Below are 18311 nucleotides of genomic sequence, written 5' to 3'. Positions count from 1 at the left end.
ACAGATTTGGGCAGAGAGAGGAGGACATATCTGAGGCGAACAATTCTCTTTTCGCGCCCTGACCTGATAACAACACCGATAACACGCCCGGGAGCTTTGGCCTAAGATAAAGAATAAGACGTGATGTACAACTGTGGGAACTAGCATGAGACTCTCCAGATACCGGGAGACTGGCCGGATGAAATTGGCAGGTTGGCGGCCTCTGACAGCCTTCTGGACGACAAATTGACTAAATGCGAGTTCTAAGGGTGCAGCAAGGACAACAGCTACGGTCCGCAGACATGCACAGACTACGTAATTTTATGATACTGTCAGTATCAAGTTGGTATCAAGAGTTATTACGAGCTAAAATAGAGGAAACTGACAATTTGGCGCCAGTGACAGCCACTTGGACAACGATTTGGCGCAATGTCTGGAGTATATAGATTGGGCTGGTTGGTGTAAATCCACAAGCGACCAAAGAACAAACACTAAACAACAACAAAGCGGCTTGTGTGTGATCTTGTATCCTGTTTGTTTTTTGGTCGTTTGAAAATTAACGATTTGACCAAACGCTACTTCGCAGGCTGTAGCAAGGAAAACAGGTATGGGCCGCGGACTCATAGCTATTAAGCATGGATATGCAGACTACGTAAATAAATGATGACATCTTCGATATCACGTTTATATCCAGAGTTATTACTAAATGGAATGGAAGATATGGACAATTTGGCGTCTGCGAGTGCTGTGGCGATGCGAGTGGTGGCGTCTGCGAGTGGCAATGATTTCATCAAACGCGACTTCATTGGACCAGAGATTTTGGTGCAGAACTAAATACATTCAGAATCGAAGGCTTGTATATGCCCAAATCACAGGAGTGGGTAGGAATACAGAAGGTCACCGACACACGAGGCGGTGAAGAAGTAGAGAACACTGAGTAAATTTAATTTTAGTGTATTTACAATATTGTTTACCCATACTTATAGGTATAGTCGCAGGTGGATAGGTCACCATAGCTGGGCGGCCTCACTCATGAGGACGCCTCACCCTCACCTCACAACGATGAGGTGAGGATGAGTGAGGCCAGACGACGCTGAAAGTTCCTCATGAGGACAGTTGTGAGGCATTGTCCCTCATGAGGACAGTCGTGAGGCATTGTCCCTCATGAGGCCCACCGTGAGGGCCCTCATGAGGCCAGTCGTCGTGAGGCCATCAATACGTGAGGGTACAACGTATTCCGTGAGGAGCCTCACAGATGAGGCCGTGAGGCCCTTTGTGAGGAGCCTCACCGATGAGGCCGTGAGGCCCTTTGTGAAGAACCTCACCGATGAGGCCGTGAGGCTCTTTGCGAGGAACCTCACGGTTGAGGCCGTGAGGCGCTTTGTGAGGAACCGCACAGATGAGGCCGTGAGGCATTTGAGGCCGTGAGGAACCTCACGGATGAGGTCACGGGTCCATTCGTGAAGAGCCTCACGGATGAAGGGGAAGCCACTGTATCCCCTCGCTTGGAGAAGGTGTGCGGCAGATGACATCACTCTGCGCGAAGGCCAATGGAAATTCGAAGATCTTCGAGGATCGCCATGTTCCGTACTTAGGTTTCATTCTTCCATATACAGGGTGGTCCACCAACCATGATAGAAATTCATAGTAAGAAAAAAACGTTGGCCCCGGAGAGACATGCGGTCAGGGGATTTTTTTTTCTACCAATAACTTTTGCCACATCTTGGTAACATTTTTATTTCATTTTAATTGACGGAAAGTTAATTTCTCCGAAACTCCGAAATTTTCCAAGGCAACCTGACGTTTTCTTTGCGGAAATGGGTTCCCCGTGGTCATTTTTCTCAGTATAGCACATAATCCCACTCGTAATGCAATGGCAATTGCCCAAATAAATTCGTCGGAAATCCATGGAGACTGAGCCCTTGGCTCCGCCTCTTTTTCGACGGCTCTAAGTTTGAGCGCAAAGCTGCGAAGAAAGGAGGTTACAACGAGGGGGGAAAGGGTTACAAGCCTTTCCCACGGAAGAAACACCCGCGGTGAGTGCTGGAATCAGAGCTATCTTATCAAAAATGAGGTCACCCGACGTGTTCACAGGTAGGGAAGTAAATACATTTTTGGACCGTTTTGCACTCCGGTCTCAGTGAATGCAGTGAACAAGTAAACGGCAGCGATGGCAAGCACCGTGTATTCCAACCAAGAAAAAACAAGGATGATCATTGCTCTGGGGGCTGCAGGTATGGACTATGACAGAGCAGTCCTCAAATACAGTGAAATGCTTCCAGGAACTTGGGTGGTGAGCTCTTGTATCATAAGGCGTGCATTTGTGAGACTGTCCACAACAGGAAGTTTCCATTCCGGTACCCAGAGCCGGTCACACCCAATCTCTGCAAGTGAGCCGACACAAACAGACCAGGCCCTGAAAGAAGTAGGAGATCTCCACGTAAAGTCTGCGCACCCTGGCAAAGTGAGTACAGACATCAAAGTCAATGTGCTGAGGATACTACATAAGCACAAACGCCACCCGTGCCACGTAAGCCTTCATCAACATTTCCAGGCGGGCGACAACCAGAAACGCCTGGATTTTTGTAACTGGATCCGATGTCGGACCCAGGAAAGCAGAAACTTTGTGAACAGGGTCATTTGGGCTAGGCCCATTTCTGCAATAGCGCTCAAGTGAATCGCCACAACACGCATTATTGGAGCCAAACAAACCCACACTGACTACGGGACTGCAAGCATCAGTACGAGTGGGGATTGAATGTATGGGCCGGAATTTATAACGGAGCCATTATTGGGCCAATCTTTTTCACGGGACCCCTAAATGCCAACCGCTACCGTAGCGAAATTTTAGATGCCGTGTTCAGCTTTATTGATGACCTGCCTCTTGCTGAACAGACCAGCGTGCGGTTTCAGCACGATGGGGCTCCACCTCACAGCGCGCGGCTTGCAGTACAGCTGCTCGGTCACATGTTCCGGGAGAAGTGGGCTGGCCGATTTGGTCCAGTGTCATGCCCGCCAGGCCTCCTGGCTTAACGCCGATCGACTTTTACCTCTGGGGTCCCGTCAAAGACGAAGTATACAAAAGCGGACCATGATCGCTGGCTGACCAGCAGGGGAAATCACTGCTTTCTACTCGTCGCTTTCCAGATCCGAAATAAAAAGGGCCGTGGAAGATACAATTCGGAGAGCCCACCTGTGCATTGCAGCAGATGGCGAACGCTTCGAACGCTTTTACGCTAATGATAACTTAATCAAAGTACACAGGAAGTGTGTTGAATGTGAAGAAATCCGTACCATGTTGAAACAAACGAATTGAAAAAAGACGAGAGCTGACAGGCTTTCGTGCATACAACTCTCTCTCTCTCTCTCTCTCTCACACACACACATACACAGGTTCATGACAATAAGGTGGTGCAGAAAAACTACGAGACCGCTATCAGCGGTCATAGTGAAAACTGCCGCGTACGCACTCAAAAGCAAACAAACACACTGAGCAAAACACGAATAAAGGAAAAAGCGCGCGACCCTGAAACTGACGTGGGCGAAGCTGATACCTGGCAGCGGAACTATTCTGCGGGTTGGGTTTGTCACCCTTACCCCCTCGTGTGGCGTGTCAATGTAACCCCATTTCTTCACAGCTTTGCGCTCAAACTTAGAGCCGTCAAAAAAGAGGCGGTGCCAAGGGCTCTCATTTCCACGATTTTCGGCGAATTTATTTCGGCAATTGCCATTGCATTACGAGTGGGGTTATGCGCTATACTGAGTAAAATGACGACGCGGAAACAATTTCCGCAAAGAATACGTTAGATTGCCTTGGGAAATTTCGGAGTTCAATTCAAGAAATTAACTTTCCGTCAATTGAAATGAAATAAAAATATTACAAATATGTGACAAAAGTTACTGGCAGAAAAAAATCCCTTCACCGCATGACTCTCCAGGGCCTACGTTTTTTACTATGAATTTCTATCGGGGTTGGTGGACCACCTTGTATGAAGGCTACCATGAAGAATATCACTTCAAAGGGGCATGCGACTTTTTCATGAGTGACCTTACAGATAAGTCATGACTCTCTTAGGCGGTCACGTTATTTTGTTGCATAAGATAAAAACCCCAGAATAGGGAACACGATTTCGAAGTCGTGTTTTGAGCGCCACACTACCTCTTGTGGATTCGTTTTTCTGCCTGTTTACTGGAATAGCAGCCTCGTTTGGATAGGCCCTGTACCGCGTTTTCGAAAGCGCGTGCAGCTGCTTTCCCCCGCTAATTTTGAATGATTGCAACTGGACACATGCGTGCTGTGTCGTGCCGCAGGTGCCATGTGCGGTGCTTTTGTATTTTCTTTTTAAACAAATGTTACCGCTGCTGGGAATGTAACGAGTCTTTCTTTTTATTTTGACATCTCTTGTTCTTAACAGCATAAAGCTCAATATAAAGCAGCCTTTACCGGGCTCTCCAAAGTCTGTGCCACAGCAATAATGAAGGAAGTACTAAGGAAGGAACTAACCAAGCAGAACAATCAAATAACAATCAAAAAGATCTATGATGAAAAGCCCGAAACTGGAGAAGAGACGAAAAACAGACGTTGAAATTGAGAGTTTGTGTGCGTCGTCTGTTTTTCGTCTTTTCCCCAGTCTCGGGTTTTTCATCATGGAGTTGTAAGAATTTTCAAATTCGTTCTTTTGTCTCCTCAAAACGAAGCCAGGAAAACTGGAATCCCCGTGACTGTAGCGCGCCTTTGAAATGTAAATGAAGGAGAAGAAAGAACAACAAAAAGACACGGCCTTATTGCAGGTGGGATTAAGTACCATTGTTGTGCCCAAACACTTCAGCTGTGAGCGTATCCTCCGATTCTGGCAGCAGCGTCATACGGTTCTGAGAATCGAGTACAGAATCTCTTCAAGCACTATTCCCCCACCACCACCAGATCATTTCCGTAACGGTACATCTGCTCTGTAGTATTTCGGGCTTCACTTCACTAATGCCAAGAACTAACGTTAAACCTCACTGTGACAGTAACAACTGTCAGCACATTTACCCAAGCACAGCACGAAACCCTGTAAACAGTTTAATGCCGCGCAGTATCATTAGTACCAACTACCGACACAGTAGATAAACACAGACGTCGCATGTGAACATGACGGAAAGTTCTTTTGAGGCTTACGTGTCTCCTAGTGACTTGAAGACACATGAGGCCATGTGGGTTCTCATGAGGTGAAGGTACGTGAGGCCATGAGGGCCCTCATGAGGTGAGGGCACGTGAGGATGAGGACACGTGAGGCCATGTGGGTCCTCATTAGATGAAAGTACGTGAGGCGCCGTGAGGACATGAGGGCCCTCATGAGGTGAGGGCACGTGAGGATGAGGACTCCTGAGACCATGAGAGCCCTCATGAGGTGAGGACAAGTGAGGATGAGGACCCTCATGAGGTGACGATACGTGAGGCCATGAGGGTCGTGAATAGCCTCATGAGGTGAAGGCACGTGAGGATGAGGATGGTGAGGCCTGTCGGGATCCCGATGCCCTGCAGTGAGGTTCGTGAGGGAAAAATTTGAAATGGAATGTGAGGGTGAGGGCGACTGAGGTTAAGTTACTGGTGAGGAAAATTTGGTGAGGGTGAGTGAGGCTGATAAAGTCCGTGCTTCGTGAGGTGAGGATGAGTGAGGCCGCAGGAAAATGCCCACCTATGTAGGTCACACGACAGCACAAGAACAGACAATTACAAAAGATGTTGCAGTTTCTAACTTAAAGTTCCATGTCAGATTTTGCCTTCCGCAGATAGGAAAATTTGATTGGCTGAAGTGTGTTAAAGGAAAATCAGTGACGAAACCAAATAACATGAAAATTAGCTTGTTTTTCTGAGGGTTAATTTTGAAACGCGTTCGGTGGTGTTTTATCGCATCACTGAATGTCAATGCACGTCTGGCGCCCCCCGCCTGGAAAGGCGGGGCCGTGACGTGATCCAGCGGGTGAAAACATTTCTACAGAAGTTACATTCGTCCCTAACAACTACAAATGTAGGATGCGTCGGATTCACCGTACGGATCTTGTTGTATTTTTTTTTATTGCGTGTTAGCGTTGCGAAGTAACTGCGGCTATGAGCAGCGTACAGACTTTGACGTTGACGTTATGCGTATAAAATGTAAGGTGCTCCAAAAATAAATTGCATAGCAATCAGCGAGTTTCGATCAGCTTGAAACGAAACAACAATAACACGGTTTGATGGTGCGACCCGTTCCTCCAATGTCTTGGTCTCCAATGTTTATTGTAGATTTCCAATAACCAGTTGTGTGGATCCATGGCACGAAGACTGGCATGGGATTGAGTAAAGCCTGTATAGGGAAGTAGAAACTGGAACAAGGTAGAATATCGCCGGCGGCGATTAGACACCCCAACTTCAAAAATAAAGTTGTTCATTAGCAGATTTGGAGATAACGCTAAACAAGTGCTAGGCGCCCTCGAGTACATTATTTCTCGCTTAAGATGACGCAATGCTTAGATCAAATAATCAGGGCTCTCACACACGCGGGCCGCATGTGCATGGCTTGCAGTCATGCACATTTCAGCAGTCAGCTATTCTGTGCCCTGAGGTCTGTTGACCACTAAATAGAATAAGCTGCTCCCCCTCCACCCCCAACAATGAATAGTTCGGAATGAAACCAGACTTTCAGGCATTGTTTTTACCCTTGTTCGATGTACTGCTGCTCCTGTCGACGTTACGAAGTACATTCACATATCAGCAGCCCTTGTGACTCATGAACCTCAACAAGTATTTATAGCGATCTGGTCTGAACGTGCATTTTGATAAACTACACTGTGATATATGATAATTAAGAAGTAATAGTGGTGACAAGTGCAGAGAATGGCATCATCTTAATTAGTACACTAAGTTTATGGGCTTGCAGCATAACAGAAGCCTCTCCGGATATCATGCGCGAAAAACTATACGGAGCACAGAGAGGCGCAGAGAAAAAAAACAGCAAAAAATAGAGATGGTAGAGATGGTGTAGTTATGTACGAGGGTCATTGTGTGAAAATTTTTAATGAACTCTCTTTCCCTGATTTTTTTCTTTTTCACGTTGAAAATTCAAACAAAATCAACAATACAGTTGTGTAAACCGACAATTTCAGTGCTCCTGAACGTTGGGATAATCGTTCGTGAAGAACTATGTACGAATAACTTGAAACGCCTTTCAAATTTTAACCCTTATGAAAATGGAGTTTTCCTTTATGCAGACTTCTTGTTTCCTGTCTTGACAGTGTGTTGACTTTGACTTCTTGTTGATCAAGTCAACAGGAATTGCTATTGACATCATTTTTACAATCTCTTGAACTACCTTATGTGTACCTTCTGTGGATAAGGTATATTGATGTCGTTGTTGACAGTTTGTGGACTTTCTATGCGCCTATGTAGCAAGTACTTATTTCAACCGTTTTTTTTTTTTACATAGATGAATTCCGTATTATTAATTACTGCATTATCGGACAGTAATGTCCACAGAGGTCGACCTCAAGGGGGCACCGAGCATCCCATAGGGGGCGGGGGTATATGTATATAGAGGCATACTGCTCTACTCATTGGGAGACAAGCTGGGTAATATCAGCAATTTTTGGGTGTGTTGTAAAAAACCATGTGGTGTGTACACCACTTCTGGGAGGTGGAGAGGTCCGTGCTATCGGCTCTCTAAACAAAGCGGTATTTTGATCTGACCTTATAATTAAATGTAGCAGCTTGAACACAACTTTGCCACCTTTTAACTACATTATTAAGACACTAAATACATTTTCGATGGTGGTGTTTGGTGTTTTGGTGCTTTATGGCACAAGAGCGACTAAGGCCAAATAGCATTTTCGATGGCTTTGAAAAGACGGTTCCTCGTATTATTTATACTTCAGTTCAGTACACAATATACTTCCAACTTATACGACCACATGAGGATCATGCGCATGCGACAGGTTTGCTGCACATTTTGATTCTGCGCCTCCGTGCCTCGCCCTCGCCTCATCACGAAGGAGTCATCGCCATTACCATCATCGGAATGTCGTTGGGACGGTTGCAACATATTTCAATTGTCTCAGGCTTTCAGCGTTCGCTCGTCAATTACCGAACAAAGGAGGATATGATTTTGCGTCGTAAGAGGTAAGCTGTGTGATAGAAGTGTCATGTGTCATCAAGCTTCACTTATATTCATATGATGACTGTTGTGCTGTAGGTTTTTGCTGTTCGTTTCGAGCAGCGGCTGCGGTCTTGCGTCCCGTCAGGTAAGTGTACAAGTATATCATTTCGTGGCCGGTGTTGGTTCTGCTAATTTCATTCTCGTTTTTGCAGACCATGAAAGAACAAAGGAGGATATCATTTTGCGTCGTAAGGGTTAAGCTGTTTGATAGAAGTGTGTGATCAAGCTTCACTTGTATTCATACCATGACTGTTGTGCTGTAGGGTTTTGTATGTTTCGAGCGGCGGCAGCAGTTTTGCGTCCCGTCAGGTAAGTGTACAAGTATCAGTTCGTGGCTGGTGTTGATTGTGAACCAAATTTGTTGTTGCTATGACCATTCTACTCGGTTTTACTCACTTGTGATTGAACATTACTAATTTGGGATTGAACGCCCTATTCAGACACATTTCTCTCCAGCGCTTCAGAGACATCGCTTTCGCCGAAATTCAGTGAATTTTGAAGTCCGCCGTTATCGTGGGTCACCAGAAGAATTCAGACTGCAACCCGTCATTGACTGTCTACTGTGCGACGCGACACTGTGTGGCATAAAGCATGCGTACGTGTGGAATACTTCGCTACTGTGTGCGCGGGATGTTTTGTATGATTGTGTCGACACTGGATACCACTTTCAAGGTATGCATTTTCGGAATAAAATAGATACATATATAGTTTTGCAGTACTTCATTTCGTGTATGTTATGCGTGTTGCGATTGAGTGAACAATAGAACGGAGAAATTCAACTTCGCTCAAGTCACAGAAAGTTCGCAAAAAGTCTTCACATCATACGGGGATGGCGTTAATCGGGCTTCAGTAAATAATGTATCTTCCTCGATTAAGAAGCATATATACCGAGTGCCTCACGTAACGGTCGCCAAGCCTTTTAAAAAAGAACGAAGGTAGTTTCGTGGTTGACGCCGACTCATTGATAGCTGCGTCACAACAAAGTCAACAGAGAAATTGAGATCACATATAACAAGACTTACACATGAAGGTCACACGAAAATTTGTGTAAAGTATATGGAGAGTGTACAGAAAGACATGTTACCTTCCTGTGAATAATTGTTAACAAGACTTAAAGTTCCATAAGTCAACATAAAATCAATATGTCAGGTAAACATAAGGCTAATAGAAAGTCTTCTGAATGTCTGTGCTCTCTGTTGACTAAGTTCTGTAGAATGGAAACAAAAGGTCAACAGCCATTTTTGTAAGGGAATTCAGTGTCTCATTTGGAAAAGAAGCTCATTTGTTTCTGTTGGTGTGTTAAGTGAAGTTTTTCATTGATGAATTGTATATGCGAATGCCTAATAACTATACCGCTTAGCTGTTTACGCTAAGGAACTTTGCTATAGTTGCGGTCCTTTCCAGGGGTTTCATTACACCCCCCACCCAGGGAGGTGTACACTCCCCCTAAATTTTTCCAACCACCCCCCTGTAATTCATGAGATTTCCTGATACAGCTTGGTCACCAATGCATATACCCATAGATATGTATCCATAAAGATATACCCCCCTATGGTTCGCTCCACTCGAAATCACGCAGACATCTTATCACGCCGGGTACCGCATCTTAGCCGCGTTTACATGAACTCAGCAAAAGCGGGTCGAGTTGGTTTATCTCAGCAAATCCTTTCCCATCAGACCATGTCAACCAATCTTCTAGGGAGGATTGATGTGAGGAGGTGCGATAAGTCAACTCGACCCATTTCTGTCGGGTTCATGTAACCGCGGCTCTTGGCTTCTATGCGCATTGATGATAGTGCCAGCTGCAACAACAATGAAAAAAAAAAAGAAATTGTCGTTACTCTTCGGTGCTGATACGAGTTGCGCAAAGGACTAAAAGCTGATACCTGCCGCTTGAATTCAGCATAAGAGAGCCGCGACGATATGGCAAGGGAAAAAAAACTTGCCAAGATACGGGGCACAAAAGTGAACTTGCACGGCAAATCGCCGGCAGTCCGAACATTTACACGGCAACAGACACCTACGAGTACTGGTGCTAAAGTCTGAGTAAAAGACATCATAGATGAAAATACATATTCGTTACGAAACCGTTTGAATTTCACTGTTGATGGTAATCAACCAATTTTTCTCGAAGTGCAGCACGCATACAGAAGTCAATGATTCGCTTACACGTCTTCCTGCAAGAAACGACCCACAGTCTCCTTCTGAAACATTGCATCACTCGCCAACTTCTTTGAGAAAAGAAGAAGTGACCTTTCTGCAACCCCGATGATTCCAAGGAATACACCACAAAGAGTCACTGGTGTAATGTGCATAGCGAAGCCATTATCAACGACTTATACTAGGCCCTTGTAATGGGATTTTAACAGTGGTGACCGCAAAATTTGGAAAAGGCGTCGGCAGAGCCCTTTAAAACGGGCGAAACCCTTTGTATCATGGGACCAAAGGCATATTCGAGAAGGCTTATGCTATTGCCCTTCCGAATGGGATTGTAACGGAGGCGACCGCAAAATCCGTAAGAGACCGCAGCAGAGCCCTTTAGAACGGGCGAAACCTGTCTACTCATGGTTCTAAACAGATGTTATCAACGGCTTATGATGCTCTTCTACTGGGATTGCAACAGATGCGACCACAAAATTCGGAAAACGCAGCAGCAGAGTCCTTTAAAACGTACGACAACCCTTGTATCATGGTACCAAAGGCATATTCATGACGACTTACGCTATGCCTTTCTACAGGGATTCCGCAAGAGAGGACCGCAAAATTCGGATACGCCGCCAGCAAGGCCTTTTAAAACGGGCGGCACTTCCTGTATCATGGAGCGAAAAGAAAGTTATCAGTGGCTTGTGCAATGCTATTCTGCTGGAGTTATAACACAGGCGATCGCCAAATTCGGAAAACGTGGCAGCTGAGCCCTCTTAAACGACCCCTTGTGACCCTTTGTGTAAAAACCCCTTGTGTCATGCTGCAAAAGACATATTATCAACAACTTATACTATGTCATTCTACCGAGATCACAACACAGGCGACCGCAAATATCGGAAAAGGATGCAGCATAGCCCTTCAGAACGGGCGAGACCCCTTGTATCATGCTGCCAATTACATATCATCAATGGCTGGTGCTATGCCCTTCTACTGGGATTGTAACAGAGGCTACCGCAAAATACAAAAAATGCGGGAGCAGCGCCCTTTAAAACGGTCGACACCCATTATGTAATAGTTCCAAGGTATTATACGTATTCGCAGCGGTTTATGCTATTGCTATTATACTGGAATTGTAACGGACGCGGCCGCAAATTCCATAAAAGGTTCCAGCAGAGCCCCTTAAAACAGACAAAAACCCCTTTAATCATGGTGGCAGACATTTTACACATAAAATCGCAAAATGGCACTCGAAATGGCCAAACAGCAAATTTAATCACCTTCGTGGCTTAATATCATTAGATGTAACAATAATATTAAAGATGTCCTGAGCTGATTTTGCGTATGTATGATTGCGTATGTATATGTGAAAGTAAGATCACGGGGTTTGAACGCCGTATATTGTTGCCCTGTTGCACCCTGAGAGGTCGCGTTTGACAAAATCGCTTCCAAAACGGCACTGGAAATGGCAAAATGGCCAATTTGGTCAACATCGGGAATTAATATAATTGGATATAAAAATATTATTGAAGATGTCCTCAGCTGATTTTGTAGTATGTATATGTGAATGTAAGATCAAAGGGTTTGAACCCCGTATCTTGTTGCCCTGTTGCACCCTGAGAGGTCGCGTTTGACAAAATCGCTTCCAAAACGGCACTCGAAATGGCCAATTTCGTCACCTTCGGGGCTTAATATCATTTGATATAAAAATAATATTAAAGATGTCCTAAGCTGATTTTGTAGTATGTATATGTGAATGTAAGATCAAAGGGTTTGAACCCCGTATCTTGTTGCCCTGTTGCACCCTGAGAGGTCGCGTTTGACAAAATCGCTTCCAAAACGGCACTCGAAATGGCCAATTTCGTCACCTTCGGGGCTTAATATCATTTGATATAAAAATAATATTAAAGATGTCCTAAGCTGATTTTGTAGTATGTATATGTGAAGGTAAGATCACGGGGTTTGAACCCCGTATCTTGTTCCCGTGTTGCACCCTGACAGGTCTCGTTTGACAAAATCACTTCCAAAACGGCCCTCGAATTGGCCAAGTGGCGAATTTCATCAAGTTCGGGGCTTAATATAATTTGATATAACGATGGTAATAAAGATATCCTAAGCTGATTATGTAATATGTATACATGAAAGTAAGATCACGGGGTTTGAACCCCGTATCTTGTTATCTTGTTGCACCTTGAAAGGTCGCGTTTGACAAAATCAAACGGCACTTCCAACTTCCAAAACGGCACTCGAAATGGACAGTTTCGAAAAGCGATATAAAATACAAAACGGTATCATTTTTATATTATACTCACTCAACATAAAGTTTCTGTCGGCCATTCTGTCGGCCTCTTCGATTGCTGGAAAAAAATGACCGTTCGCCTTTCGAACTCCTTCAGACCTGCCGTACAGTCTCAGCGCATGCGTATTACGATAATACTGGGACTTAGTTCGTCGAGCGCATAGGAGGGGAACCCTGTCTGAGTCGCAACTTTGAAGGCCCTTGGTGCATCAAAATTAACACCCACACGTCGTGCCGTGGTTGGTATGTGGCCTGGAGGATGTACTGAACAAAATAGGCGATGACATTTCCAGAATTTGACTGTCAGTGTCGAAAAATCGTAGTCTGAACATAGGCGCTGTGAAAAAATCGACGGAATCCCCATAGGCGCGATGCATTAAAATTCATTTGGCCAGGGTGCACTAGGTTTATATTCTGCTAGCACCTTTCGTGTCTCCAGGGTTTCTTTACATGGTGTTCTTTTCTAGTAGACGATGACATCATACAAATTTTATTACGTTTAGCTGTTAATTGGCATCAACACTGTCTCCCACTGAATTCACATCCTGTAAGGCCGCTTCCCGCATAGCGGCTGAGGATCGTGGCGGAGTGCGCCGGGGGGGGGGGGGGGGGGTGACCGCGAATTTTGGGATTGCTTCAAATCCCACCACACTGACTTGAACTTCAAATCCCATCACACCGACTTCAACTTCAAATCTCATCAAATCACATCATAGCCCTTCATTCAACATCACGCCACATCATGCCCTTCATTCAACATCACGTCATTCTCTGTGAGGTGATAGTGAATGAGCTCGGTGAAGGCCATCATGAATGAATTCGCCGACATCTGTGTGTAAGTTCAATGTTCGGTTTCGTTATTTGCTTTTGCACGATTTTGTATGTGAGTATCATGGTGCGAAAAGTTGTGTTTCCGAACTGGTAGGAGGACGTTCAAGGATGAATACACGTATTTGACACTTTCGTTTCGTTTCATGTAGATCATGATCCGAATGCTGGTATTGTGTGGGGTAAAGTGATGACTGATATGTTATTCCGAACACAGTGGCACAGTATGATATGTGAGAATGAATGAAAGAGCGGTAGACGGTTAATAGTGACGCTAGTGAAAGCATGCTACGGAGTCTAAAAAGGACAGCACAGGCTAGATATATCTTACTACACAGGGAGTCTATGTGTTTCTGCAATGAAAGGTTTTGGTGGATAACAACTCCAAGAAATTTCGTACGACTTATTTGCTGTACACTGGCGTCGAAGAACATTATGTGCATGTTTTCAGTGATGAGTCTTTTGTTCTTCGTGTGAGAAATGATGTAGTTTGTCTTTCTGAAATTAGCAATTAGGTAATTTCTTACTAGCCATGATGATAGCTGTAACCTAATATCGTTTGCATTAGTGTATATCTCATTACCAGAATTTCTGGACATAAATAATGTGGAGTCATCAGTGTATAAACTGTTTTGCACCTGAGGTGACGTGGGAGGATTGCGCACAACGAAAGTATTTCGCATAGTGACCCCTCATGACAGCTTGTTGAATGAGACAGGGTTTCCAGACACATTAAATATCACCTCGTTGCTCCGGTTCCAGAAAGGTCAACGCGCCGCTGTCTCGTCAAATCAGGATAACGGTAATAAATAAATAAATAACAACAATAAATAAATAAATAACAGAAATAATAACGGTGTCTTTCTTGGCTTTGCCTTGGTCGTGTTACGCACATAAGTTCTTTTCGAGAGCGATGAAAATATGTTCGTGTGGTTGAGTTAAATGATACTTCCTGAAGTCACGAACAACGCCTGTACTGGAACGTCATAATGATGCCGTTTTGGAGTCGTCGTGTAGTCGCTTTAGGAAATTCTCACCGAGGAGGAAGACACTATAGACTGTATGGGTATTATCTCGAATATTGTCTTGCGAGCGGGAACCCCGCCCCGCTATGAGGTATCGCTCTGCATCAGCATGACGATACGTCTCTACGGGGAACGGTCGCTACTCTAAAAACGGTGACACTTTAGTGACACATGAAATTGGTGTGACACTTTGGGGCGAGCCCAACCTTGGATTTGGAATGTGTCACAGAGCGAACTTAGTCCATATACAGTTACCGGAAACGCATTTTTGTTGCCACCGAAGTGGCTGAGGTGTCGTAGATGATTACTGAAGCCTGGGAGGGCGTTTGAAAACTGGAGTTGTGACACTTGCCGCAGCTGCGGCCGTTGCCCGTGACACATGGTTTGATATTTTCGCTGTTTGAACGCTTCGGATCTCTATGTTTTCTCATTCAGCTACCAACAATGGGCAAGTCATTGGCCAGTTCAAGCGAGGACGCTCACTAAGTTTCTCGCGTCCGGTTTGATCTGCTAATGTAGCTTATTTAACTCGCTTTCGGGAATACTGTGACGACTCAGACGTTGATGTTACTGGAACAACTCGAGGAATCTGTGCGTATGACCTATGCCAGTGCCTGTCATATATGAGCTCACACCGTTCACATCCGTGTGCACGGCAGGATGGTGCATCATGTGAGGGCATCCTTCAGTGAAGCACGGACGTATCGGTAAGTTCTTTGGGGTTTGTTTTCTTTTCGGTACTACGACTTCAATGAAATCATGTGAATACAGGGAGGCTGGAGGATAAATTGGAGCAAAGTGTGCCGCATTGTCTCTGTGTCTCGGCACCCTGTCGAACGCGGGCACACTTTCGGAAACCCCACCTTGCTTTCCCTAAAGCATTAGGAAATACTTGACTTTATGCATGTGAAATTGTTACCAAGCGGACAATCCCATCCGCGCGTCTGCACCACGGGCACGACGCGTATTCGCGTTATGAGCGTCCTTCACCAGTGCATCTGTGCGCCATAATGCTTTGATATACGAAATCGCAAGCTACAGCGATGGAGAGAAATTCAGAGGTTTTTGAGTATCTCTCGAGAATGGAGGCTTTGCGGCCTGTTTTTCTTCATTCTTCATTGCGCCGTTTCTTCCGATTACGTTCTGCATTTCGTTTGTCTTCACTTATCTTTTTTAATGTGTCGTGATCTAAACTGACCACTTATGTTTAGGACCTGCAGAACCCCTATCAGGAAATTTCAGAATAGCGTGTGAGTTGCCAACGCAAGCGCAAATGAAGCTCTTTTGCTAATTATTCAGTTACCATGCTTCCTTTCAGGACACCCATGTATTTCGAGATGCAGTTCGAGCAACGATTGCCATCTTAGTCGGGGTTCTACGAAATCAAGCAACCAGGAGGGCCTTGAACTCCGTGCTTGCCGCGTGATTACCTCGCAGTGTATTAATTCTGAAATAAAATGTTTCTCTTTTCACGTGACCCCTAGCATGTGAGCGTGCCTTCCACATACGAGTACATCAGGTGTCAGTGTTCGCTGCATGTTCCACCCATCTCTTAAGTCTATAGAGCGACATTCTGAGAGTCTTCTGCATAAAAGTTAAGTAGCTGTCACATATTCTGTCTCATGCTGTCTCGGACGCTTTGACTCTTTCCCCGTGTGGGCTCGTGGGAGCGCACTCAATGCACTACCAAGATTGTCAAGATTGAGATTGAGACAATACACTCAACTTTTATGCAACTATAGGCGATGTTGCGACCACAAGGGCAACGTCATGACTGACGCCGTGGGGGAATGTCCGTCCTGTGCCGACGTCATATGGCTCAAAGTGTCTGAGGAAAACTCAGGAAATACCCCAAGCAGCACAGCCGGCACCTCTGTGAGGCCGACAACCGCAAGCCCTTTCGCTAGCACCACCAGCACAGTCGTGACCGCGACACCACCTGCACTCTAAACACAGAGCTCATCGCATAGCACGCCGACGGCCACCATTGTACAGATCGATGTCTTCATCACTGTTGGTTTGTTGAAAACGCGAGGGTCAGCCATTTCGGGACACTTATCATAACTGCATAAGTGTCCCAAAAAGGCTTACGCCTCCTGTTTTCAGCTAACCAACGGTGATAAATGCATCATTCTGTACCATGGTTGGCCTTCGGCGTGCTATGCGGTGAAGCTCTGTTTTTACAGTATGCGACGCTTTTTGTGACACTTGTTGTGGGAGCTCTCGTGACACATGCTTCAAAAAGCAAAAAGGAACAAAAAGCGTCTGGAAGTGACACTTGAGCAAAGCGTCACTTTTTTGCAAAAAAGTGACGCTTGCAACGCGTCACAAAAGTGTCACCGTAAGGAAGCGCCCAGTAAACCGTCCGAGGTTGGTTGACGCGGGAGTCAAGTGACGTACCTGACCGCGTGGCGCGAGGAGGTACGTCAATTCACTCCCGTGTTCACCTTCTGGGATGGTAGGCGAGGCCACCGTGCTCAACGTGGTGTGCATTGCAGCCAAAAAGGCACACACTCAGACAGAGAACACACAACACAAACTGCAAACTCTCAACTAAACTTCAATCACAGTGCACAGCCAAATTTAAACAGTCATAGACAGAAAAAGAAGCAGAAACAATCCGGAAAAGGCACCAAGGTAGAACAAGATCTAAGGGCATGAGTTAGACAGGTTCGGGTACACGTGCCCTCACGATATCAAGGCAAGATCATCGATAAAAGAGATAGGGCGCAGACTAACTGGTGCATGTCCCGTGTCTCTCGGTTATTCGTTCCTTCATCGTCAAGGCAAGAGCTACTAAGGGCAAGAGTGAACGAAAGGTTATTTTATCAACTGAGATATTCCAGCTCCGCTTGGGACAGGCCTATGGAAGGCTGGCTTACACAATTGACTGCGCTTCTCTTGATAAGTGAAGCTTCCCCGATTTCCCGTACCTTCTTGTCTTTGAACCTGGCCACAATCAAAGTTCTTTCAAAAAAGGGGGCACAACCGCACCTTGAACAATGCACTGCTAAGTGGCTTGACGGCGTGGAATTAGATACAGCAGATCTATGCTCAAGAAGCCTTATATTTATGCACCGCCCTGTCTATCCAATGTACTCACGTCCACAGGAGAGAGGTATATTGTACACGACTTGTCGCCTGCAGTCAACAAAACGTTGCTTGTGTGCAATCGTGCACTGATTGCCGACAGTTTCTCGGTTTATTCTGCAGCAAATGGAAGCTTCACTTATCAAGAGAAGCGCAGACAATTGTGTAAGTCAGCCTTCCATAGACCTGTCCCAAGCGGAGCTGGAATATCTCAGTTGATAAAGTAACATTTCGTTCACGCCCTTAGTAGCTCTTGCCTTGATATCGTGAGGGCACGTGTACCCGAACTTGTCTGACTCATGTTCTTAGATCTTGTTCTCCCTTGGTGCCTTTTCCGGATTGTTTTCTGCTTCTTTTTCTGTCTATGACTGTTTAAATTTGTCTGTGCACTGTGATTAAAGTTTAGTTGAGAGTTTGCAGTTTGTGTTGTGTGTTCTCTGTCTGAGTGTGTGTCTTTTTGGCTGCAATGAACACCACGTTGAACTTGAACCAGCTACCCCAGCTTGCCACCCTTGTGAGGCCACCGTGGGCGAGGCGCTTCCCAGAGAGCGTTCCCCAAGTAGATGCAACTTCACCCTGACGCACGAAGACACGTCATAGCGAACCGGAGTGCCCGCGCGCCGGGTAACATTCGGGACAATACCGTGCTACCTTACCTTTCTCTGAGGACTGGGTCCAAGCCGACCGTAGGTTCGTCCACAATCAGAAATGGAGGCTCGTGAATCAGGGCTACCGCAAGGGAAACACGTTTCTGCTGTCCACCACTACCAAAAA

General features: G+C 45.5%; 1 protein-coding gene across 2 annotated transcripts in view; it reads right to left on the bottom strand.

Annotated features, from left to right (window-relative positions):
* LOC135394429 (ABC transporter G family member 20-like) overlaps window positions 1-18311 on the bottom strand; it is a 383626-nt gene that overhangs the window by 227716 nt on the left and 137599 nt on the right. For both annotated transcript variants that reach the window (XM_064625169.1, XM_064625170.1), the window contains exon 5: window positions 18194-18301. In XM_064625169.1, the coding sequence (XP_064481239.1) occupies window positions 18194-18301 (108 nt within the window). The remainder of the gene's footprint in view (window positions 1-18193; window positions 18302-18311) is intronic.

This window comes from Ornithodoros turicata, chromosome 5, assembly GCF_037126465.1.
Source record: "Ornithodoros turicata isolate Travis chromosome 5, ASM3712646v1, whole genome shotgun sequence".
Lineage (NCBI taxonomy): Eukaryota > Metazoa > Arthropoda > Arachnida > Ixodida > Argasidae > Ornithodoros > Ornithodoros turicata.
The sequence above is the reverse complement of the archived record's forward strand: the minus strand, read 5'-3'. Positions and strand labels throughout refer to the sequence as shown.